We start from the raw sequence: 27,594 nt of genomic DNA, 5'->3' as shown, positions 1-27,594 counted from the left end.
TCACTCACGTACACAAACAATACATATACATCGTGATGCTAAATTCGTAGTCGAAAGCAAATCGGTATGATTCTATAGGTAATAACCATAGGAAACTGAATTTCCTTCAAAACGATCGCGTCCAGTGCAATCTCGTTTTTCGTGATTTTTCTTTTTTTTTTTTTTATCTCGACTCGTAGCATCTCCTTTGACTTTACTTGTATCGCGAATTTAGGACCACGGTGTATATATACAAAGATGACCATACGAAAATCATGCAGCGACAGAGCTAGAGGATTACCCGTGTGTTTCGCTCGCGCGCACATTTCTCCCATACGGTGTGCACGTACATTCCGCAGACGCATTGCCGTGCACCGGTGCACATATAAATAATTTGATATACGATTATGCATGTATGCCACGCGCAATGCCCTACACGCACACAGAGCGCCGCTAATGGAATATTCGCGGCCAGAGGGACGAAGACGAAGAAGAGAGAAAAGAGAGGCGCGTCTTTACATTTCAAATAAGTCGACGGCTCCGTACGCTCTGGGCTTCCCTCTCGCTCTCCCCTTCTCCATCCCCCGTTTCGACTCTGGGGCTGCTCCTTCCCTCTTCCTTATACGTATTCATTATTGGTACGCGCCTGGTTATACCGCTCGAAACGTGCGTAGCCAGGCCGAATTCTCTTATTTGTCATAAATCAACGCCGGATCACGCAACAGTCCGAGAATTCGTGATTTCGGTCCGCTGTTGACGTGGGACGGATTTGCGATGCGAATTCTTACCGGCCAGGTATTCGATTGTTCTTCTTTTCTTTTTCTTTCTTTCTTTCTTTCTTTCTTTTATACTTGTTTCTTTTCCTTCTTTTTCTTTTTTTACGTTTCCTTTTTAGGTTCGAGTTAGGTCTTTTTTTTCTTCTGTTTCCCGTAGTGATTCGGCATGTTGGTGGTGCACTCGTTTGTTCCGTTTCGGTCTGATTCGCAATGGAATTCGAGCTTCTTCTTTTTCGCCTTCCTTTTTTCACTCGGCTTGCCTCAACATGTCACCATTACATTTGCTCTTGCTCCTCCTATAGATTCGCAATGGAATTTCAGCTTTCTTCTCGTCTCTTCTCTTTTTAACTCGACGTGTCATCGCAATCGTTTGTTCCGTTTCAGTTTCACTCGCAATCAAATTTCAGCATTCTCTTTTCTTCGCGCATTCAGAATATCAACCATTACCTTACTCTTCTTCCGATTCGTAACAGAATTCAAGCTTTTTGATCTTCTTCCGTTTCGCGCTCTGCTCCATTCCCTTTCATCGACTTATTTCATTTCCGGTAACCCAATATTTTTAACATTTTGCGATAGTTTTACCCTATATATACATTCAACAATCGCATAGTCAATAATGATGAAATGAAATGACGAGATGAAAAAAAGCTTCTTTCGTAAAGTCGAAAGTTTAACACGAGGATTTTCTTTCCCAATCGGTTCTTCGAATAAAATCGAAGGACCCGTGAAAGGGACTCGGTCTAACGAAGCCCAACCCAACTACCATCGCCAAGGGTTGTCCTGTTATCTTTTACAGATAGCGAGACCCACCTCCGTACCCTCTCAACCTCGTTCGCTTTCTACGTGGAAGAACCAGCTCCATAATCACGAGCAATCCTTATTTATTGGGAATCGATCGTATTCAAATCCCTCCAAGGTTCTACCATCGGCAAGAACTGACGGAAACTTCTTTTTCTGACCCGTCGACGATCATGGACCAGAAAAGAAATTTATCTTGCACCGTACCGGTCCTTTTTACCTTTCTCTTATTCTGGAGGAAAAAGTCTGATTGCGAGCGACCCGATACTAGAAACGAGATCACGGTTCTCCCTTCTTTGCGCAATTTGTAAGTCGAAGTTTCTTTCAGTCGCGGGCAATTAATATTTTTCACGATGATTCGAATTTAACATATCCGAAGCAAACTCAGACATCGCTATCGAATGATCATTTTTCTTACAAATCTTACGTACGTTTGTCATCGCGCGAATTCTCTGAAATTACGATTAAATCTAACCAACGTTGCCTGTATATTGCTAAATTGCTTCTCCCAAGAATCTAAACGTTGAAACCATTGAAAGTATCAAATGAGAAAAGGCAAAGTTCTCTCCGCCGGTCGAATATTCCTAAGGCTGTGGTTACAATGGATCCGTATCCGGACGAATTGACGTTGTGTTGGTCTCGATATGGCAATGTAATCAAACATGTATGTATATAGATTTTTATGAGCGTGTGCATCACAGTCTTCGGATGTTCCGTCCGTAAGAACACCAGTACGTCCGAATACGCGATCATGTAATAATGGCGTAAAAGATTAAAGAGCGAGATGAATTTCCCTCGTAAATTGTCCAATTGAAAACGAATCTATTGAAATCTTCCTTCTTACGAAATCAGCGATCAAGCCAAATTCGAACAAGTCAAATACGCAGGATCAGTTCTCTAAAACGTAGTTACGCTGTATATCCATCCATAGATGCGCATTTTTATAGATTTATGGGAAATCTGGCAAATGCAAAAAAATACCCAAAGTACTCTTTGTTAGATATTTAATAGATACAACAATTTTCTGCCAAAGTGTCGTTCTTTAATTACATTCGTAAAAGCGCGAATTTGCATAAATATTCACGATCAATTTATCATTCGGCGAATTCCTTCGATTCTCTCGCGTCTCTAACATCTCTCGCGCAACTTTCTAAGCGAGTTCTTTGTCATTGACTAAGATATTCGAATAGCTACGCTCGTAAAACCGATTTCCAGTTCCGCGGGAAAAAAGATGGCTGGTCGCGCTCTTAAAAGAGCGTTCGAAGGCTCGTGGCGGCGCGTCCCGGCTGAGGAAACAGTAAAATCACGCGGTGCGTGGACGTGGAAATGTAAAACATAACACGTTCGAGCCTAAAACAGAGGAACCGAGTTGTCCGGCCATAAAACGGGATAAAGAATCCAATGTTATCTCACGAATTGTCGCCGGCCGCTCTTTTTACGGGCTGGCCGCGTTGAGCAGGCGCCTTTAAACGCGGGTTTTACACGTGACCAGGTCCGGCCGACTTGGCAAAAAGAAAATGCGCGCGAACCACGCCACATAATACGACTATAATTGCGGTTTCTGTCCCGTCCGGCTATCCACCGAAGGAAAAAGAAAAAAATATATATATATATTTTTTCACCGTGACTGGGACCCCGTAAAATTTCCTAACTCGCTTTTGTCGCGTATTATCTCGTAAATGTCACTAGGCTTTAGCAGTACGTGTCTTTAGGTGTCGCCTTTACTAGCTTCTCTAAGATAATTCCTTTGAAAAGCATATTACTCGATAACGTTCGAGGTAAGAGAGGGGAAAGGAAGGAAAAAGTTAGGTAGAGGCAAAGAACTACGATTTTCAGGAACGCAGCGTGGAAAGGGTTTTCAATATAGGTTCATGGCACGTTGGGGAACCATCTGCTTTCTTTGGTAGAGGCTATTAGGAGAGGAGCTTATTATTTTTATTAGCCGAATTTCGATCGAATAGGAAATGATCCCGCTAAATTTTAAACGACACTTTTTGTATTGTATAGGCGGGCAAAAGATTGTACATATATTTTTCTATATAGGATATGAAAGTGAAAAAATTAAGGAGAATGTCGAATATAATCGTAGGATATTACACGTGAAAATGTATGCACAAGATGGGAAGTTTGTAGGTTTCGCAAGTAATAACCCATTGACGTGTCTTTGCAGCTTGAATCAATTACACAGAGGTGATTTTACTTTTCATTTTGCAAAATGATTTCAACCGAACACGCATCTCTGGATATTACGCGGCACGCCAGAGCACGAGTTAATTTGAAATTCGCCATTGCCATCAGAGCCGCGCGACGAAACCTTCTCTATCGAAGAGAAATCTCATTTTCCTCGCCCTCGCGACCTCCCCTAAGAGCCAGCGCGCTGTACGCCCCTGTTACGCGACCAGGGCCAATATTTGCCTAAGGAAATTCAGAAAAGTTTACACACGGGGCTGGCTGCCTTACGAGCTCGACTTTTCTTCAGTCAATTTTCTTTTCGCGACCCTCTCCGTTTTCCACCGTTTTAAAATATCACTCGAAGGGATCTCACGAACATTTTTACGGGAAATAATAATTCCATTGGGCCGTAGTTAAATATTATTTTAGAGACGGAAATATGCCAGAAATGTAACTTTCCAGGCAACACTGGCGCGTTATTATTTCGTTAAATTATATAAGCAACTTTAATATTTAACCGAATATCGCTACCACATAATGGGCGTCGGAAAAATTCTTTTCGTTCGATTCTTTGCTTCGTCGTTATAAAATAAAACACTCGATACTCGTGACGAAGATAACCAGGTCTCTATCATGCGAGGGTTATCCGTTTCTTTCCGTCACTTCCCAATTACGTGTTTCTATAGTCAAGAAATTTCGGAAAATTATGTAAAATACGAAGGAATCGCTGCGATCGCGCATAATATCTCGCGATTATTAATTACAATAATAATATAGAAATAACAAAATTTCCTCCAAATTTACTTAAAATTTTCATCGACCTTCGTACAATCAAAATTTGAAACTAAACCACGATTATTAGTTACAACAATAATCGTGATAATAATAACAGTAATAATAATACAGAGACAACGAGACATTCTCTAAATTCACCTAAAATTTTCATCAAATTTTTCCAACCACCGTAACAGCCCAACCGGCTCGTTTAATATTACTCTCGGCCTAATCTTCGGCATCTTTCGCGTCCCTGCAGATCCACTCCTGTGTATCGTTCTTCCAAGGTATTCTTTCATTATTGAAGGTCAACATAGCGAAGATACTTGGACAATAACCCGTAGGCGAATTCCTGAGGACCCATGGAAGAAGGGGGGAAGCCTAGATTACAGACATGGAATAGCATAGAGACCCGTGGTGGCTCCCGTGGGCGAGGGTTGTCGGTGGTTCACGGTGGAGGGAACGGCAATCATCCCTACTTGATGAGTTTTTCTTATTTTCCCGGCGGAGTTTTAAAAATGGCCGTTTGGCATGCAAGCCCGAGCTCACTCCGCTCTCTTGGATTTATTTCGATTACTTTTTCCAACCCCTGTCACTTCACCCTCGTCCTCCTTCCGATCGAGAATGAAAGAACACTCTTTGATCGGTCGTGTATCCATGTCTCGTTCTAAAAATGATTTTCCTTGATGCACTTCTTCTTTTGGACGACAGTCGTTAATTTAGAGATATTTTGGGAAGATTAATCCTAAGAGCGAGATGTCATATTCTTCGGAATAGAATTTTCATTATTTTGTCGAATAAAAATCATTATCGTTTGACAAGAAAAATGTCATTATTGAAAGATTGTTTAAATCCCTTTTAATGTTTGTTACTTGAATGATAAGGGACGAACATCTTCGTTAGAAACGATCGGCTAAATGCTATCGTAAGACCTTTGGCATCTATGTAATCAATAATATACAAATATTTCTTTGATTCTAACTAACAAACGTAATAATATACTTTGGTAGATGAATAATTTGTTGTATCAATTCTATAAAGGATCGACGATCCGTGGCACCTGTACAAACAAAAAAAAAGTTTTTCGATTGAACATCCACGCCGAAGCGCACGGTAGCTTGTCTGGCAATCATCGAGCATTGAACGAAAGATTACATTAGTAATAAGCCATTGATATTTCATAGGGCTGAATCTTGTAACACGGTTCACACGTACGTACCACTGCCTCACGAACCTGTTCCCAAGAGATCTCAATCAAGGCGAAAAATAATTTTTATCCCGACTCACGCGAGCTAGCCTCATAATCTTCCCTGGGTCTGATCGAGTTTCGTTGCGAGTTCGATGGTCCTCCTGCACCGAGGATATTTCATTCTCTTGCTTTTTTGCAGCCAGTAAATGTCTTTACTTTAAACTCGACTCTGTTAGACATAGGCCGGAAAGTTCGAATAGAAACCGACAGAAATCGTCAGATTTTTATTCAAAAGTGAAAAAAAAATGGAAAAATTAAATGACATATTGCAGAGCATAATTATAGTACAGATAATTAAGATTCCATCGCATTCGAAAGTTTTCCATCACGACAAGTTCGATATCTTCGATCGACATATCGTTGATTTAACATTAACGATAAATCACAACTTTGTCCAATCAAGAAATCTCTGAAAATCCCAAGAAACTACAAAAACCTTAAAAATAAATTAGATATTAAAAATAAAAAGAAGGAGGAGAAAGAAACGAAAATGCGAATTTTGGGAGCGCGTTTTATGGCGAACGGAAGAGAGGAGAAAGAGAGACCGATAGAAGGTTCCGGCGAGCTGTTCCTCCAGTTCTCTTCACGGCGTTTCGTCACACCTCCACACCTCCTTTGTTTTAGCCGCTTCGCCTCGGTTTCGCCTCGGTTTTTCATGGGGCTTTTTGTCCGCGCGTTTCGCCACTTAACTCCAGTAGTGTCACGTCATCGCCGTGCCTGTCCAACAGCTATCCAAAGGACCTCTTCTGTGTGCGGAGATATTAAAGGTATGCGAAAACCACCGGCATCTCCGTCTCCTCCTCGAGGATTCGTCCCTGTTCCATTCCTCTCTCCTTTCTTCGCTCTTCTTTCGATCTTCTCGACGACCCGTTCTTCTTCTACGTTTGGCCAGGCCGCTCTCGAATCTCGATCCTAATTCCACAAAACAATGCCGATCCGCGGCTGGTCTCCGCCGATTAAACGCGATCGCCAGTCCTCTCTCGTTTCGTTGGATTAAAACTCGCTCACCGAACAGTTGGCAGAGGCTTTAATTTGACTAGGAAACGGCGGACGAAACCTTCTCGGATATCTTTTTGCTCGGATCCTTTAAGTCCATGCTGAGTTCCTTGGAATCGTACGCCGCGCATAGTTAATGAGCTTCTTCCTTTTTCTTAATATTCGTATGGCAAGGATGGCTTGATCGTGTGGTTAGACGAGATTCGCTCGGTTGGATGGATTTATTGGAGTTGGAAAGGTGGCATTCGGCTTCTCATTGTGTAAAAGAATGTTAAGATTCTGTGTCGAAGCGTCGCGTCGATTCGGCTGAAGTTATCGTGACAACGTAAGATGATTATTCTTTTATATTTCACTATTAGCTAGTTAATTATTTTGTACAATTTATTTTCATCGTATTGTTCGATTCGATTGAACGTGGGTAAATTTTAACACAAACTGTTATCGCAGAAAGATCTTGATTCTTGATGAAATCATTAAATACAAATAACGGCCGCGCGATGCAGTTCTATACACCGCAGTAATAACGTTTAACGATACGATCGATTCGAGACGATCTTAAATTACACAGATATTTTTACAATTAACTGTCTCTACGAGTTCAACTTTATTCTTACTCTTCCACGCAATTGTCGAACTGAAACTTACCCGTAATTTATAACGCGATTTTAAAAATTGTAATTTATAAACTCGGTCTGCTTTATTATCCTTCTGTTACGATTAAAGCTCGTCTGTTTAACACGTCATCGTACAGACAGGTTCGACGATGAAACAGACGAACGAAAATGAACGGGAAATCGATGCACAAAGGACGGATATTTTTCTTGCGTGGTGGGTCACGTTTTAACGAGACGGGACTGAAAGAATTACGACGGCATACCAAAAGTGCGGGACAATTAACTTAGAACGCATCGGCCTGATTGAGAAAAGGTTCGCCCGGGCGTCTGCCTGTCTGTTTGTGGGCATGTCTGACATCGTTGGGCATGGCCGTCTGAATGGGCCTTGGAATGCGGCACCCACACCACCGGTGTATTCCCTTTATACGCAAACACGTATACATACGCCTGACCGCTCACCCACGCCACCAATAGCTGCTCCATCAACGACGGATACCAAACCAATTCTATTCCTGTATTTTCTATATATAAAACTTCCAACATTTTTATTTTTTCGCACAGCGTGGATCCATTAGCGAGCCGACAGTATATTGATTTGTTAAATAATCGTCGAGCCGAGTAACAGGTTCACTTAACATTTGCAAACATATTAACTAGGTACAATTTGAATTTTCGTATTGTTTTCATAGAATTTTGTATGAAGTGTCCTATTTCAGATTCACGTTTCGGACGATGCTTTGGAAGAAATCGTGACGTAAACTAACGTTGATAGAAATTCTATTCTTTTCTTCTAAGGTTTCGTCTCAAAGTAATAGGATAAAATGACTTTCTCGTTTTATTTCTTTATCTATCATCATCACCGACTTCTCTGCATATTTTATCTTTCGCTTTGAAAATTGTACACGTCTCTTTGTATTGGGTTGGCAACTAAGTGATTGCTGATTTTGTCGATACCACCTAATGACAAAATCCGCGATCACTTAGTTGCCGACCCAATACATTCGCATCCATTTGTTTCCCATAAACGCGTAAAGATCCGTAGTCTGGCGATTCGAAATCAAATTGGTAGGAAGCGTGTTAAGCAAGGACTCTCTAGCCGCTAGGAATGATTTCGCCTGCGTGGACGTGTAGATCGCCGCGGTTTGCCCTTGCAAAGCCAGGAACCTCGGAATGCCGCACACCTAATAGCCTCCGGTGGCGCTCCGCGTGCCCCGCAGTCTAGTCCTGTTCGTGGCCGCATACCTTCGTGGACCCTGGAGGAAGCTGTGCCACGAGCTCACCGGCTAACGCGGCGGAGGACCTCGGGGTTATGGTAGCCACGCAATTTCGTTTCGTTCTTTTGGGTGCGCGAGGCGCGACCGGCAAATCGTCAGAACGCCTCGCCAACCGAAATGAGTTTACTGCACGCTTGAACATGGTCGGGTCGTCTTGAAAACTCCGAGTATAAGCAACGCTGGATTAGGTTAGGTAAGAAATTTGCACAGACAGCGAAATGATTTAGGAATTTTGAGGATGCAGATTTCAAAGGAGATCGATGATGTTTTATGCAAGACGTACTTGTGTAAGTCGGTCGATTCGATTTTGTAGTTTCATTTTCGCTGGACTTTTGTTCTTGCAGATGATAATTATTGTTTTTATAATATGAAATGTCGGACGGTACTCTTAACTGTCATTAGTTTCACAGTATTTGATAGTTTGACAGTATTCAGTTTCTGTCAACTGAATGTTGAAAGAAAATGGTACGAGAAATAGAAAAGAGCGTTCTTTCTGCAGAAGCGTTCCTTTCTCGCTTGTAAGCTAAGCAGATTATACTGATGTTAGAATAAAAATATATTTGGTCGATTAAAAGCATCTACATCTTATTTCGATCGTTTCATCCCGATATTTTATTCCGATATGCCGTTGTCAGCAAAGCGACGAAGAATGTTGCGAATAATCCCGTCTAATGCAACTTCAAACGGATGATCGCTTTCTAAATTAACAACCAGCCTCGTGAACCACTAAGGACCCCTTAAAACCACGATTTCAAAGATAACGCCGGGTCCCATTGAAAATCAGCGCGGCACGATTATGCATTTTCGGGTCCGCAGCGTCCGGCCACTTCCAATTATCCCGAAACTTTTGTCCTTCCGCCTGGAAGCCTTTGGTCTGGGTCAATACCTTTCCTTGGCCAGTTGCCCGCGAAAGGAGCACAAAGGAACGAGTTGGTTCACGGTGGACCAACGGGCGCACTGATTAAAAATTATCACCCAACGACTACAAAAGGGCCACTTGCTCGCTTCGCGCTTCTCCTCTTTCTCGCTCTTCCACTTTTATTCAGCTTCCCTCGCGAACAGATTCCACCCTCTCCCCTTTTCTCTGTCGTACGGTCAGCTCTCCTTTTCGCCGTGACTTCTCCTTATTTATCTTCACCAAGTTCTTCCTCGAAAGCTAAACGCTTTCGTTGCGGCACAGTCGCCCAATAAAGAAAGAAACTTAGCGGGCGAATGAAAAGTTAGACACCACAGTGGTGGTTGGCCAGGCTTTTACAGAGGGCGAACGTTCGTGGAAAAGAGAAACATTCGTTGATAATGCTCGCTTATTGAGAAATACGTACGGGCCTGTGCGAAGTCGAACTTATCAATTTTTGTTGATTTCTTGATTTCGTTACGTAAGTACAGGATCGATGTTCGATTCTCGACTATTCTGCCAACTTCGAGTAACATTCACGGTGAAAAGCTCGTTCGTTGTCGAGGTTTCTTGGATCGAACACCGATCGCGTACGGCCATAAAGCGAATTTCCACAAATTACGTCGCGGCGTTTACAACCGATCGCGAAGGATCGCGGACACAACGGCCGCGTCTCTGCGACGTGATTCGAAATTTCAAAGTGCGCCACAAAACGGGCTGACTTTTACACGTCCAGCGATGATAACAATGTTACGGACCCACCTTCGGCTACGCGCGACGTTGCATTCGAACGGAGAACGCGTGAAATTTTGTAATAAAACTCCATTTGTCCGAACTTGTGGGGGGAATCAGTTTATATAACCGCGGGATTTACGTAATACAAGTTCGTCCATTTTCTCCACCGCTTGTTATTTTTCGTTCGCATAATAGAAGATCGCGTTCAGACGAATGTACTCAATGGACAAAAGTTCACTTAACCGTGTACTAATTACAATTTCCTTTCGATTAGTACAATTCTACCGTATATTAAATTGCGTACCATTTAATCGTATCTCCAAATAACTACAGAAGAAAGAAATTACAAGACAACGAGATATAAAACCTGCTAAAAAAATACTTTCTCTATATGCACCGCAAATACGATTTCAAGGAGAGAATCTATGGTTTAATACGAGTTTCCAAAGAAACTGTCTCGGTCGAACTCCTACGTGGAAAAACGGTTTCACATGAATCAACCTAATACGTATCTATCCCATCAAAGTTCCAATTACGAGACAAGATCCTGCCGTCAACTGGATCACGATGAGACGTCGCACGATCATCACCCGATTCAAAGGTGATCGACGTTCGAAACGTTGGAGCGAAGGCGTAACGTTCTGTTAATCAATAAGAGAAGGCCGCTACCGATGCCTCCGTACGGACAGTCCGCTCGATCTTTTCAGATCGATTCTCCCTTTCGGACGTATACACGAATACGCCCATCGGCATTCACGAGCGCCGGTCACGAAAGGGGCCGTGACTCGCGACGTGATTCGCACGTATCGTTGCCCTCACGATAATTCCAATGCCAGTGAACTTTCAATCCCGAACAAGCTTCGGGCTAGTCCAGCGCTGAATTCTCGTGTCTTGAGCCGATAGCTTCCTCCTCGTCAGACTGGCCGGACTATGATTCTCCGGCTAAGATCGAATCGCCAGGATTCGGCCAGGATCGTCCACGTGAATTCCAGAGACAGTCATTTTACTTTCATCGTTTCTTTTTTTTCTGTTAATTTGTTATTTAGGAACGAAATGAAAAATTGAAGTGTAGATTCGAGAAAGACGTTGGTAGTTTGTGTCGTTGCATTTTGTGTAAATGAGAAATTTAAAGTAAAGGTTTCAGACGAATTTTTTATTACAATTACGTTGGGCATTGGGGCATCGGAAGATGACGTTGTTTATAGAATTTTCTGTTTTCTCTTTTCTAAATTTGTTAGACGATAGTTGATGTAGTTAGCGATTCAAACCTCGAACGATTTACAAAGCTACGTTTACGACTTTTCTCCTATTTCGTTGGTTACACGCCATAACTAGAGAAAATATGCAAATCTATCACTGTGAAAGTCCAAACACGTTAAAATAGTCATTGCAAAAAATGTAGAATCCTTCATTATGCAATCTTCGTGAAATTTCTTCCACTATCGAAGCAAACGTATTACTCCTTCTTTTACGCGGCAATAGAAATTCTAGAACGAAAATTACACAAGAATTTTGCAATCAAAATTACTTAAAAAGCGCATTTACTTATTCCAGTCAGCACCGAGTGGATTAATACTCGAAAATCAACGTCTTCCGATGAGATAATTCCAATGAACGAAACAATAAGAATAACGAGAAAAAATATATATAAGAACATTTCATCTAAAATTAGCAGGTTGAACAATAGAGGAGCTATTAATTTCCTAGACTCTCTAGAACGGTACCGGAGCGAGCCAATTCTCGTACCCCGATTCTTAGAACTCATTTCAATCCGGCAGGATAATTCTGTGCCGAAGACATTCCGACGGTCAGTGAGTCCTTCCACGTCACGGGCCAGAGATTCTTAAAATAAATCTTTCGGCTGGCAACTTCCTCACTGGAAACTTAGTCGATGAAACGAATACGTTCTCTGAGAGGCTGGAGGTCGAGGAAGTTCTTAGTGACGAAGGACGCAGGAGTAGGATAATTTAACTCGGACAGAGGCGTTTAATTTTGCTTTCGTATATTGCTTCGTAGAATCTTTGTAACTAAGAAATCGCTAAACTATGGATATTTATATAAATTCTTCGAAATGTTTATAGCATTCGAAAGTTAAACCGATCGTCCTTCTGAATATTTCTTAATCTTAATTTAAAAAAATTTTTATTACTAAAACGCGTGATTAACATGCGATTCATTTTTCTTTTTTTATTTTTAATTAAAAGATTAAGCTCGAAGAAGTTGATCAGCTTGATTTAAAAAGTTAATTTCTAAACAGACAGGAGGATGCAAAAAAGGTGACAAGTAATATTCGAGTCAATGTAAAATTTAAGACGAAGAAGCTTAGCGCGATTTGGCAATGCGCTAGTCTGCCGCCACCCGGTCGTACTATAAAAATCTTATCGGCGATCTTTGTGCTGCTCGAGTGGGGACGCTTAATATTAATGTCTCCTCTCGCGCGGTGGTATCCTCGCATCCATACACACCGGGTGACTCTTAGAAAATTGGAAAGTCGACGATCGAAGTAGTAACATTTTTCCAAATAATATTCAAGTCAATATTTCGTAGCTAAAATTGGTATCAAATTGTCTAATTTTTACGCTGAAATCTAAACTTAGATCGATAAAAAAAATTATATCTAACGCGAGATATTCTTTAGGTAATTTTCTAAACGATACTGTCACGAAGTCTTTCAGGATACTGAAAAATATGAAACTGCTTTCAATCGCTAGGCTCACGTTTCGCGTGGCTCTTTACGTTAACTCTTTATCGAAAGAGGAAACTTCGGATAGCCTTTCGTTTCCGTAAGAACGGCGATAAGCAGAGAATTAACGAAGATATCGAAATCATTGACCCTCCTTGACTCTTCTTCGTTCGTTCTGACTGCATGACTTTTGCCAATAATTGCGAGTCACCTCGCCCAGGGGACTTTTCGCAAGCGGAATCGTTGCACGCAAAGGTCGCCAGGTAATTTCCGAAGGAGCAAACATTCTTCTAATTGCGATAATGAACTGAAACCGATACACGGGGACTAAGCAACACCGTCTATTCTTCGACTAATGACCAACTGAATCGAACAATCTGCATTCCTCGAGTGTCACGATCATGAAATATGTATGCGAACGGTGTTGAAAAAATCCACAGAATTAAAATTCATGGATAAAGACGAATAAGGTGCTCGGAAGATAAACACATGAGGAGATAAGATATTAATCACCAACGTACAGAAGATCATTCTTAAACCGGATTCCATGAAACGTCTACAAATCTCTAAAATCTAAAAATTTATCTATCATAATTCGAGTACTGATTTTTATGCAAATACCTTTAAGCATATGCTGAAAACAATTGTTTCGTTAGAAGGTATTCGTATCGTGTACAATTTTGCACTTTCGAGTTCCTCGTAAATGCACCAAAATCCGCAGTCTAATCTTAAACACAGGACCTAGAATAGAGATCGAGTAGAAACACCCGTTAGAAAACGTTAAACGCGAACGTGTAGAAGAATCGTGCACCAGGTACCAACGTCCCGTATCCCCCAGTATAACGTATGAACACCACAGGCTCGAGGTAGTATAGGAGTTTAATTGGTGGTAATATGAATCCGCGTAATATAAACCGCCATCAGTCTCTCGCCAGGAGAGTGCGCGAGCAAGAAAGTGGCGGAGGTGGCCCTCAAGAAATAACAGAGAAGGGAAACACGTTCGACCCAGACCCACGAAACGATGTCTCCACCTTCGTAATACCGACGACTCTTTTTATCACTGTCGCGAAACACGTTGCCCTTTGAACGTTCCGAGTCTAGCCCCGTGAAACGAGAGTAACGGGGGCAATTTAGATCCAGTCGATCGCTTTGTCCAGCTGAGAATTAGGCGTCCTCGAGGATGATAGAACTGGGACCGAGAACAAACGATCTCTACCAGGCGCTAACAAGCTTTTTAAACGAGCGCAAATTGATTCGCGATCTACTTGTTCCACACGCCAGTGTATATGATACGTAGATTATCGTTCATAAGTATTTAGATAAATTGCTTGATTCTTAATGGCGATATTTTAAACAACGTTTATTGAAATGGCCACTTAAATTTCATATTTAGCATTTCTATGTATCGTTCGAATTTTCTATTTGAATCTGGTATTCGAATTCGATATTTGATCAAAAGAATGGAAATTAATAACGAATCGGTAATTAGACGTAGTATTTGCTATCTATTTATGGAATCACAGAAGACTATGAGTTTAACTTGCTCGTTAAAGTTACGTAGTTGCAGAAACGTAGAAAAGTTGCAATTCTAATTTAATCCTGAAACTTAGCATACCGACGTAACGAACAACCCATTTCAGCCAATTTATACACGTTCGAAACTCAAAACCACGAAACTCTCTACTATTACGAAACTTTCCATTCTCTCCGTCCGTTTTCTCACCAAATGTCAAGTCCACCGCCATACAAATAACACTGCTACACATCGCCGAAAGTTCGTAGCAATCAAAGAACGCTCACAACCCTCGTCTGTTGTCTCGGGGTGCGACAATCTCTCCTGGAATACCAGGGAGGGCCAAGTTCCAAGTTCGTTGACTCGCCACGAGTCGTAAGCGATCCTAAGAAGATAAATACACGAGCAAAAGACGATTCCAAGGCGTTTCCCCCGAGGAACCCGCTATCCCTCACAGTCCACCCTCTTTTTCCTCCGACTGCCGTGCATTTTCTCTAATGTATTCACAAATCTTCGTTCTAGCGCGACGTTATCATTCTCCGAGCAGCCTGGAGCGTCGTTTCACGGCGACCGTGTGTCCGTGCATACGTGTGCGATAGCGCGAGGGCGCTCGCTTTCTTCCAGCCCCGTTCGAGCTGCAAGGGTGGAATTCATTTCGCGGCCCAACGCCCTCGTCTATAGCCCGGCAGCGGCGTTCGATTGCTTCGATTATCCTTACCTTATTCCGAGAACCCCTCCAACCCCCATCGAACCTCTCTTTTTCTTCCACGATCCTCGATTCGCCATTCTCGTTCCGGGACGTCGACGAGAGTGACTCTATCGCGAGCGATTTCGCGTTCCACGTAAACCCCTCCCCCTTCCCTTCTGCTTGATCAGAGAGCTCTGGAAATCTATCGTTCGGGGTGCAACTACCCTCGAAATCCCCGATGGTCTTTCACCTTCGTCGCAGAGCTGATCCTCTTCGCGAAAGCTCCGAGTACGACTGAGAAACACGGATAAAGAGATGGAAAAAGGGTTGGAGCGACGAAGATGAGGGTAGAATAAGGAGGAGTAGTGGAAATTAGGGTGAATATAGTCGACGAGATTTACCACAAGGAAGTTTCTTAACGAAATAGTTGTAGGTTGAGAAAAAATCGATCAAAAGTTTGGAATCAGCACGCGTTCCAGGTAAATCTCAGAATTTAAAAAGAAAATGAGCTTAGGAAGATTCTGCTATCATCGGCAATTCGTAGGAAACGAATTAAAGTAAGGGAAATTACTGTCGATATCTGGAGAAGAAATTTGGAATTCATGACAAAATTATCTGATAGGAAAAGCAATTCTATATTGTCCCAAGTATATACACATGGATTTCGTGTGTTGCTTTATGCAGTACGTACAATTTTTATATTTGATCGTGCAGTTTAGGAGTTCGCTTAAGAATGTAATTAATATATAGTTTAGTTCATCAAGTTCATTTAGGTGTCTTTGTGTTATAAATGAAAGAGGCGATCTCACGTGCGAAGGTAGTAAGAGAAACGCGATAAGTCCAGTTTTATCGGCTTCCGGATTTTAACGTTACTCGGCGATGACTAAACGCGAAATAGTTTTTTCGATGACTTTCAGCTATTTATTGTCTTTTAAAGTAAAGGAGAATATTACGAGGAAGTTTTCGCAATTGGCGCGGACACAATGACGGTTTTATTCGAATTTTAGTCGTTTCGAGTTTAATCCAGGAATGCTTGGCTCGATACCATGAGCATCGGCCGTGACAAATATGCAGGCGAAATATCACTATAGGGAAAGGAGTTTCTTCGAGAGATCTATCGCATACCGATCGTACAGAGAAAAACGGTGGTATCGTTGGTAATTTAGCTTTCACGGTTTAATGATTCTGTTGAGCGCGTAGCAAAGAAACAAACGTTTCGAATTTTTCGAGAGGAATGCAAATTTTATTTCCTCGTGGAATCTTATTGTTCGCTTCGGATGGAACAGTTACACAACAAATACACAAACTACGAATAAAGGACTTGGAATTTACTTTAGAATTCCACGAAGTACCAACCATCGATCAAAAATCAACTGAACAAACTGTAAAATACATTTTAATTGAAGGAAACCGTAAATCGTCGATCCTCGATAAAACGATAATGCATCGAAAGAAACGCAAATCTTTCTACGTTTGATGTACAAATCTAATTTCTACGAAACTTTCTACCTCAGGTAAAACAGGTATTTATTTACGCAATTAAAATATCATTTATAACTCACATTATAATTTATACTTTAGTTCGCCATATAATTCGTATAATTTACCATATCCACGAACTAAGCTCAAATACTATATAAAATACCATGGAGCTCGTATTACGTCGAAACCAAGCGAGAGAGGCAAACGTTCCCAAGACAGCTACCAAACAATTCATCTGCCATCAACTATGAAACCGTCCGTATCTCGAGAAACACGGTCGAAATTTATTCATAATCGAGGCTGGAACGGCGGTATGGCGAACATTTCGGTGCCAGAAAGAAGAATATCCACGGGAAGACACGAAGGGGTGGGGAATCGAGGGGTCGAAGTCGCGTCGTCATTCCAGAATATGAGATTTCCAGCAGTTCCAGGCGAGGGAGTGGTCGTAGGTAAGAGATCGAGGGTCGAAGAAGGTCCAAGGGAGAATTCGCGAGAAAAGCTAGAAAGAGAAGCGGATATAGTGGGCACCCAAGCGACCGAGGGGCATAAGCCAGCGAATCTGGCGACTCGTACGCGAAGAAAAGCGCGTACTCGTACGAGCAGAGTCGATCGGGGGACATTATTGGATTCTGAGCATTCCCCGAGTTATTAAAATTCGAAGCGAACCGCGAGGCGACCAGAGCGAAAACTCCCCCTTTCGTCTCGCTGGTCTTCAGGGGTGGAACGTTTATCGAAGAATATTAAAGCCTCGATACCCGAAGCCCCTAGAAAAGAGAAGAACTGTTGGTAAAATCTTAGCCCACGCATTTCTTACGCGATTTGTTAGCGACGAGCGAAGAAGGTTTCAACGAGCTTTAAAAATTTCGGGTGCTTCTGCTAATTTTATGTGAAAATTTATATTTTAGGCATTGCTTGAAAGATCGTTTAGAGAAGAGCATGATCGATATCGACGTTGCTTGTGGAATCTCTTTCAACAATTAGGAACTGTGATTAGCTTTCAAGAACGAAGAGCTACGACTCGATTATTTTCGAATGTAATATTGCGAGAATATTCGACTTGACGATGATACTGATTTTATCATTGCGATTAATATAGAATACTCCAATTGTTAGCTCCATTATCATATAATAAATATTACAGAAATAAAATTGCTGCGAAGAAATTGTCAAGTTCTTAAAACCGGCAGACCCGATCAAATGGATAATTATCTCATTACAATGGTAATGTAAAATAAAGAATCGTTATATTAACATCCATAGCGTGAAACTTTAGTACAAACAAATTTACACCAACGATTGGTAATACGTTGAAAGCAGAAATCGCGATATTTTCCACGTTAATTTACCAAAGAGCGTCCAGAATATCGCAAGCATTTTATCGGCGGTCTCCGCCTACTCTACGTCGATGCTATCATAGCCTATTATCAAATCAAAATGATCAATCATCAGGGTCAATAGCGAATACCGGGGGAGGGTTGCCTTCTCACTGGTGCGAGGCAAACACAAAAGGCGACAGCCAGTTTTCAAGAGGGTCCGGTAAAAGGCGGCAGAAGTCACCGAGGGCAGATTCAAGGGAGGGAAAGGTGGCAAAGGTCGTTCTCGAACCTTGATCAGGGGTGTCCGTCTCGTGTGAGTAAATACAGGGATCTTCTTCGTAATCGGCGTAATCGTTCGACCGACCATCGATCATGCTTTCACAATAAACTTAATATCATTTCGCGTCGAACTGCGTGAAAAGTTGAACGCCCGAGAGATGATCCCACGATTACACAAACGCGACTCGCGTAGTCGACATTCTACGTATTGGGAAGCGTATCGTGGAGAATTTTAAACGAAACTAACGTACATTTAGTGATTTTGTCAAGGATACCTTTGCTATCGATGCAACGATGAACGAAACTTTTTTAAAGTAAATCAATCGTTGAGGAATTTACTTCGGATCGTCTAAAGAGACAACGTTTGATATAATCGATATATCTGTTATATAACGGGATATATACGTGAGAAAAGAATAAATTAGTCGAGATTTACCATTGTGCTTGGAATCAAAAAAGGACCCAGACAAACATCCAAACGAAACCTATTTACGATTATCCAGGAACGCGATTGACATTCATAAAAGAAAATCTCCGTACAACGCGTAACCTACGAACTACATAAAAGCTCTAAGATAATAATCAGCCTGCTCCCTTACGAACAAAGCAGGCCGAACAATCAAGTAACGCGCACGGCACGCTAACGAACAAATAAAAATCCCTTCCGCGTATTGCATTTTCCGGCGCATTAGTTGCGCACAATGGTTCCGGTAAAAGGTACAGCGGTAATGGTACGCAACGTAACGAGATCCAAGAAAAAAGGCAAACAATTCCGCCGCCTGATCGAATATAAGTAAATTAAACGCTAGAGACCTATGTATAAAAGAATTCGTTTATACGACGAATAAAAATACAAAGAAAAATAGAGAATGTTCGTCTTTAGCGATTTTATGCATAGAGCATCGGAATGAACAATTTATAAAAATTGACGAGTAAACGTATTTGAATAAGATGAATTAGAAAATTAAGTATACCGGTTAAAAGGTTGTTGATCCGCTGACGCAATCACAGATCTTCCCACTTCTAATACCGATTACTATCATTTTCAAAAACGAAATTGATGTTTCTTTCAAAGTTGCTACTGTGATGTTACTGTGCCGATAGCACGTTCGCAACCTGTGATCCATGCGACATAATTTTCAACGAGACCTTTCATTCGTTTCAAACATTTTTACAATCATCTTCGAACGCGTAACACGAATCTTTCCCATCGATTCTTTCGATACACGCTGCACGCGTGTTACGGTGGCAAATAAAACACCGAAGATTAAAAGCGAGGGTGTCGCAAACGCACATGTGCGCGAGTTTCTCTGCTCGGAACGAGAAACGTGGGACGAGAAAAAAGACCGGGGGTGAAAAAAAAACGAGCAACTCCACGGTTACGTTTGATTTTTGATCTGCATTGCTGTTCGCCGGCCCGGAAGGAAAGCCTTTAGAGAATTTTTCCAGCTGGGAAAGCCGTTCGAATATTCACCGAGCTTCTGGTGGCTCTCTATTCAATCCGCTCTTTCATTTCCGTGATTGCTGTTTTAAATAATTGCATCTCTATACCTCTCGGGTCGCGGAGTCCCTTCCTGACTCGTTTGCGCAAAATATTTGAAATCGACCTGGGTTATCCCTTCTCCGACATTCGCCCCTCCGCGACGTTTCCACGTTTTTCATCGGATGGCTTCGGTAACTCGCGATTTTTAATTAAATCCTCTCTGACTGGCGGCCGAGATCGATGAAAAGAAAAATGTTGGCACTCGTGCGCGACATGTTGCCAAACGGGATTCTATGAAATTGGCTATCGGCCCAAGCTGAGCGCGAATACTCGCGAATCGACGGGAGTAAAAAAGTCATTTGCGGGATTGAAATGGAAATTCGATCGTGTTCCCGTGGAAATTCCATTCGCACGAGAGTGGGACTTTGAACAGGCTGTTCTATTGATTTCAGTGAATTCGATGGTCAATGAATATCTTTTTTTCTTTCCTCTTTGTTCTTTTCGTCTTTTTTCCTTTTCCTCCTTTTTTTTTTTTTTTTTTTTAATGCAAATTATGATGGCCGTTAGAGGTGTAACACTGCTAGATAAAGACACGGCAACCCTGAAAAATTAGAAAGGACCTTTTCGTCGCTTTCGAGGGTGTCGAACCCTCGCTTTTCGATATTTTTTAACAAGCTGCTCCATGGGGAAAAATATCATATTTCTGTAAAGGCAGTTCGAGCGTCTCCCTTTGTCGTCCCCCTTTAAGTTTAGTTGCCATCTCGAGCCGGTGAACGATCGATCGTCTTGGTTCCGTCTCTCCCTTCTATTGTCACAGCTTAGCCCGAGGGTGAAGCGAGGAAAACTGCTGGAAAAATTTACATCCTCGATTGCGACAGTATGGTCATGTTTGGGTTAGCTACGAACAAACGTGACGAGAAATCGCATGGAAAACGTATCGAACGTTGGAAGAACGTTTTTATAGCGATTGGCTGAATATGAATGTAAATGTGGCTGGTTACGTGTTGGTTATTGTGGACGTAATAGCATATTTTTATTTAAACCAACCGATATAAAAAGATTGACAGGGTAAGGACGTTGTTACGTAATATTTATATAGACCGAACGTAATCATTTTTGATAGTGAATTATCGAGTACGTAAGAATAATAACGACAGAGTATCGAGAATTCGCGTCAATTATCGTTACTACTCTTGCAATAGTATTTCAATTTCGCATAAACGCGTATCTTTTCTCTGAACTATTAATCAATACGACATTGCCAATCTATTTGTTAAATGGGTTAAAAGTTACTTCTTTGCGCGTAAAATAACGATCGTAAAATATCGGTAAAACAATAATGCAAACTGCAAATCAAAATTTCGAGATAATAATCCAAACCACAAATCAGTGCGATAAACCGCCTCCTCCGTGAAATCCACCTCGTTCTACAACCACGCTGCAATCTACGACCAGTTACAATGTGAGAAAAGGACGAAAGCGAATCCGGGCGGCGCCGAACCGAGCGACAAGACTTTCTCGATCTTCCGTTCAAATCACCGGAGCCACTCCTGTCGCCGTGATATCTTTGTTCCACGAAAACCGGACGGAAGGAAAGCCCGTTCCTCGAACCGCACCAACAAAAATAAGTCGTTCCGCGAATCTGCGTTCCATCCAGCGTGAACGATCGACGAAGAAGAAATCAGAAAAACCGTAGAAAAATCAACGGGACAGTCGATGCATGCGAGGGTGGAAACTCGAGAGAAGAGAAGGGATGGCGTATCGCGGGTGTCGTGATTCGTGCGAACCGGCCTTTACGATTCGAAATCGGTCGATGGAAGCGGCGGAACGGGAGACAACGGCGAGAAAAGAAGAAAAGGAAAGGGAGACGAGGGAGAAAAGCGAGAAAGGAGGGCGAAGGAGAGGTGAGACAAGAAGGGAGGAGATGATAGAGGAACGGAAAAAGAAAGAGAGAGGAGAAAGAGAGAGAAAGAGAAAAGAGAAGCCTCGAGTGCTAAGCCCGATGCGAGAGAGTGGCCAGGCTAAGCCCAAGGCAGAAAGAAAGGTTTTATCTGCTCGTAGTTATTTATCGCTTTCCGTTGTAGCGCTGGCGTCGGGGCACGACCAATCAGAAGTCAGTATCCCCGGGTACCAGTCCGCGCCATCCGCATACATTATCGTGCGGAGCCTCGGCCATTGTCTTTCCACCGTTGTAAATCACATTTTATTCCCTCGCTTACGGTTTCGTTTTATTTATTTGTCGGAGAAACGTATCGCTACCGTACTCGTGGCCAAAGGGGCGCTCGCGCGCGCTCCTCGCGCTCTTCTAACGTGTACAGACGGACGAACAGACGGACGTGCACACATAGAAATAGATATACCTATATACACACGTGTACCATCGCGGAACAACACGAGAAGGACACACGTGTAGCCAGAGGAAACACACGCTTCCCCGTAAAATCCGTGTAAGGGGAACACACATCCGTGAGTCGAGGGTACCATCGTGGTTGTTCCCTCTTGTTTTATCCTTTGGACACTCTCTTGAATCGTCCTTTCCTCTCTTTCGTCGACGTAGAACGTGTGAGAGAGGGCTTCGAGGGGGAGAAACGAACGAACGACTTCGATTTTTATTAAGCACCCGGGTGGACCGAGCAACGTCCTCGTCCTCGTCGTCTCCAACGACGACTGTTTAACTAAATTCCATCGCGGGATCACCCTGCTGCTTCGTGATCTCCCCCTAGGACCCCGATAGCCTTTTTTCTTGCCCCGAGCTGCTCCGCTGGCCCGTTGTCCTCGTTCTTTTGGCCACGCTTTCTTTCGAGCCTTTTTCTTCTCTCTCTCCTTCTGCACGCCGCGGAATAAAAGTGAAAGGATGCCTCGCATGATTTACGGAAACGACGAGCTGATGAAACGGCTCTCCAGGCCCCGTTTTCGAACCGCACCGCTCCCCATCGGCGACCGCGATCACCGTCTCCATCCACTACCACGCCATTCTAATTCCACGCGCTTTTTCTCCATCCTCCTATCGTGCTGCCTTCTTTTTTCATAGCTTTAGTACCGATCTTATTGAGCATTCTATGGCAGTTGTTCGTGTATCGATGGCTTAAGCAGTAAATTATTAAGGCGTTTATTATATCCAGATGCTCTGGAAGATATCGCTTCGCGGACGCTGGTCTTACTTCGTATAATTATCATTTATTTACGATAATCGTAGAATACGTGCGTTCGACACAAAGTGGCCGAAACGTCTCCGCATCCTCTTGTATTTAATCGATAACTCGGATATCGTTGAGGATCGATCGTCTTCTCGATTTCCTGCCACGATACGCGTAGACTTTTTCGCGTTCCACGCTGCGATTCGCAACGATATCGCATAATACTAGATATCGTCTCGTTCAAAAAATCCACGAATATTCGAATATACGTCACGCTTAATAATTGTTATCTGTAAATCGTGTTGCATCGACAATTGGCGAAAAATACCTGGTCGGTCGAGTAGTAATTCCGAATTAATAACACGAAGGAGAAAAGATTCGAAGAATTGGGTCAGTGATACGAAATTATAGTTTTCACGCAACAACGACGACTAAAGATCCATACGCACAGTTACAACTGGATAAATAAGTACATTGTACGATCTGCTATAAACGTAACGACGTCCATTTCATTTACAACCGTGTCGCGTCGTATTATTTCATTTACTCTCGTATCAGCGAGCATCGATCTTTATGCTTTGCCTCTTAACGATTCAACGATTCAACAGGAACGCATGATTTCTCCGAGTAGCAATGAAATCACATTTTGAGAGTTGAGCCTCGACTCCAAACGATTCGATGCGTAGCGCGGTTTATTAACATGCTTCGACGAACTGCTATTTTATATGCGCGCAATCCGCGCACCATGTTAATTATGGGTTGCGTTACCTTGTGCCGATACTTAACTACAGCGTTGTACTCGACCCGGGTGAATTATTTCGCTCGTACAAAGCCAAAGATTTACGAAGTTTCGTAGTAAAAACTATAACACCCCGATACCATCGTTACGTTATGAAACTCTCCACGCATATGCTCGTAAATGTACCATATAAAAGAAAAAAGGGGCACGCTGATGTGTATAATCCCTTTGGGTTTTTTAATTAATCATATAGTTTTTCGCGTTATAATTGTGCCGCAGTTAGGCGCAATAACGATGCTTCGGCATCTTCGGCTTGTTCAAATGTAATTGTGAATTATCTCTGCTCTTTCTGAAACCACTGCCATCATTATTATACGACGATGTAGAAAATTATAGTCGAACAAGTTGAATACGAGGTTCGTTTAAAAGTTCTGTATTACCTTGTCTTGTTTATATTTTAATAATACGTGTTGGGTTATAGTTTTTGCTGCAGATTGTAGGAATAATAACGTCGATAGTTGAGTATCTAATTCGCGAACGTGTAATATGAGAGATATTTTCTCACAGAATCCACATTTACGCTTATCCTTACACATGTGCGCTTCGTTTACGAATTATCATCGAATTTCCCTTTTAAATTTCCTTTTCAATCGCGTTTGCTTTATCTTAGGATTTCGATCAGACGCGTAGCGTGGCTCGATGAACGTATCGGTAGGCTGGCTAAAAACTAGACAATGACAAGTCAATTAAAGAAAATGAAAGAAAAAATTGATTATATAATAGAAAGTGACATGCAAAACAATCGAGTCTCGAAGCGTAGCATAAACTTTCACGCTTATCAAGCTGCACCTACGTGGTGTTGCCATCGACGCATACGATACTCTCGTACCGCTTTCCTACGAAATATAAATCACGCTGCACGAAAGTGTCCACGGCCGCACTAAACCGGCCTCCGCGCGCCAGTAACGAAACAACAATCGACCATAACGTGACCCACCAACAACAATATTATTGATCTCTACTACTTGAACGATCAACGTCCTCGATGTTTATCGTTCGCGGGAATGCTCGAACCCGCCGAAAAAGCGAACAGAGACTGTTCACGGCAGACAGAGTGAAACGGCTGTATAAAGAATTCTACTGCAGTACGGCGACGCGACAGAGGCGCCGGTTTCGAGGCGAAAGAGAGTCTGGCCTGCTCTGTGGTTTCTTTCGATCGGCTTCCAAAATTAATAACGACTAATTTTTATCTCCAATCCGTTTCTCAAGTTAGCAATTTCATTTTTAACGAAAAGACGTTGGAAAAGAATTTCGAACAAGTTAAAAATTTAATTTCTTTTTTCAATCGTCTTTAATAACGTTGAAATTTTCAATAATCTTGTTCCCATAGAACAGAATAAATCAATCTGATCGATGTTCGTTAGAGGTATTACATAGATTTAGCCCTGACCCTCTTCTCCTTTTATTCAAAATTATTTCGTGTATGAAAAATGAAAAAGAAAAACAAAAAAAAAAAGAAAGAATTAAGAAAAATACATCACGACCGAATAAAACACCAAATGCTTGTGATAGTTTCAGCGGTGCAAGTAGACCATGCAGGCCAGGTTCTCTCCCAGCCTCAGTCGCGTCCTGGCCATCAACAGGTCAGTAACAACGATAAATATACATACATATTACTCGAACTTAAGCGTGCGGATAGAGACAGACGAGCGAGAACAGTGTTCTATGTTATAATGGTACGACGCTGATTATCTGGATAAATAGGAGAATATACAATTTGAAACGTAAAAAATCGGTAAAATCCGGATAATCGGCGTTTTATCGTAGAAGCGTATAGTTGCGTTGTTAACGCATTATGGATCGTTTAATTGAAAGCGGCGATGATGACGGTACACGTGATAGCGTAGATAACGGTGCGCAAATTACATGGCACGCATTCGCACGTGTTTGACTTGTATGTAGATACTATCGTTTTCGTAACAGTGTCGATGTGTTTGCCTGTGTCAGACGAGGAGTAACCTTTTTACCTTGGATTCTCGGTAAATGGAAATTATTGAAAAGAAAAGGTACATTAATTTTAATGAGTCGGATAAGGTATCTGCTGGTTCGTTTAGTCTGATAATATAACCAGTTTGAAATTTTAAAAAATATCATGCTGTGTGAGTTAGGTATCTTATTTCGATATTACTATAGTGATAAATATATAGGTGCTCGAACGTTTCCAGATACCTGTAGTATGTATAGATGATATTCGGATAATGAGTTTTTGAAACGAAAGCTATAGGTGTAGCAAAATACTAAATTCTTCTTAAGGAAAATTTTATTAACAATTTAATCTGGAACAGAATGTTCGACCTACGAATTTTGATAATTCAATATGTTGATTTTTCGTTAGCTCGAGATGAATATCTCATTTATCTCATTTCTATATTAAAGCCTTTGTGTATAATTCGAGCAATAATTTGAAATTCAAAGTTTCGAGATTCGAAGTTCGCAGCTCACACAGATTCGAAATTTTGCACTTTTAAGATTACGCAGCAGTTACTCTACGTTTCTTATTACGAAATTGAAAACAATTTTTCCAATGTTCCTTCCAATAGTATAAGCGAATGTTTCCAAAGTATAATTTATTCTACTTCCGATCATTTTTTCCATGTAAATTTCACTTTTTCAAATCCTGTCTTAAGTAGACCAATAATCGTTAAAACTACGTCATTGAACGCACGCTCGAAAAGATGAAATATTGTCCATAACGTGTAAACTGCGATATAATACGAGATTTACATCGGGTAGCGACAAATTCATAACGCGTATAGAAAACCTCGGCGAGCAATTACAACGTGGCAGTGCAATTATTTATTTAATAGTCCGTGAAAGAGAAAGTCGTAGAACAGGTTGCTGCCACTGTTACGCGTCGTGGCCCTATCGATTATCGTTTCACGAAACATACTTCGATAGTTCGCTTAAACTTTTTCTCCTAAACTGTCGCGCGTTTTATGCAAGAACGTAACAACTTGGCAACAAAGAAACTCGTTGACCACTGACAACGAAGCAAAAGGCTTCTCGAAGCTGCTTTTCAGTGCGTTTCAAATATCATCTACTAGACTACGAAAAATATCATTTGATATCTGGCATGGTACAAAATTCTAAAAATTTTTTAATATTTTTTACTCCTAATATATAGGCGTGAAACTTTAAATCGTCGTAATTGTTAGATCTATGTATTAATTCGGTGTCTTTAGATCTAGCTATTTCTATTTAAAATTTAACTATATCTTTCTTAAAAATCTAATATCTATATATCCAAAATAGACTTTTATACAAATTTTTCCATATCTAAAATTACAATTTTAGATTAAACAGGCACCGAATTAATTTACAATCCTAATAATTCCCATGGTTATCCTCGCACGTCCGAACAACCATCCCTTGTTTTCCCCAATCCCCAATCGCGTTCAACTTTTTTTTCGTCGCCGTACACCCTGTTGCCTTCGTCATGGACGACCTTTTTCTTTGCGTGCGAAATTAGTCTAACCTCAAATTAGCTCCCCGTCAAACATCCAACGTTTCCCTCGTTCTGCCTTATGTCTTGTTACTGTTGTTTCTTTTTTTCCCTACTTTGGCGAACGAAACTCGAAACCTGCACGGTGGGTAACCTTGTTTTGTGTTGGGTCGCGCGACCAGAAGCTTTTTTGCCCTCCCCTTTTTTCAATTCTACTCCAGCGTGTCTCACCCTCCATGCAAATGAGCGTATCGCGGATCTTCCTCGCCCCGTGCCAAGGGCGTGCTCGTCTCGTTTAGAAAGGAAATACTCGACGCAGAACGCCTCTCTTTGTGGCTTTGGCCGCGTACTCTGTTTGTTGGGGTTGCACTGATTAACCTGTCGCGTGCGAAATTGCGTTAACTACGATTAAATACTTTGCGAACGATGTACCATGGTTGAGAAAGAGAAGAACGAATTTCAGACTATAAATTATATTAACCCGATTAGTATCAACGATCGCTGTTACAT

At 41.8% G+C, this 27,594-nt stretch overlaps 1 protein-coding gene across 13 annotated transcripts in view; it reads left to right on the top strand.

Moving 5' to 3' along the window:
- LOC126917450 (zinc finger homeobox protein 3) overlaps positions 1-27,594 on the top strand; it is a 456,710-nt gene that overhangs the window by 392,698 nt on the left and 36,418 nt on the right. For 2 of the 13 annotated variants that reach the window (XM_050724306.1, XM_050724308.1), the window contains exon 10: positions 25,155-25,225. The exons of the other annotated variants lie outside the window; for them this stretch is intronic. In XM_050724306.1, the coding sequence (XP_050580263.1) occupies positions 25,155-25,225 (71 nt within the window). The remainder of the gene's footprint in view (positions 1-25,154; positions 25,226-27,594) is intronic. 13 annotated transcript variants of the gene reach the window in all.

The sequence above is a fragment of the Bombus affinis genome, chromosome 6, assembly GCF_024516045.1.
Source record: "Bombus affinis isolate iyBomAffi1 chromosome 6, iyBomAffi1.2, whole genome shotgun sequence".
Taxonomy (NCBI): domain Eukaryota; kingdom Metazoa; phylum Arthropoda; class Insecta; order Hymenoptera; family Apidae; genus Bombus; species Bombus affinis.
The sequence above is the reverse complement of the archived record's forward strand: the minus strand, read 5'-3'. Positions and strand labels throughout refer to the sequence as shown.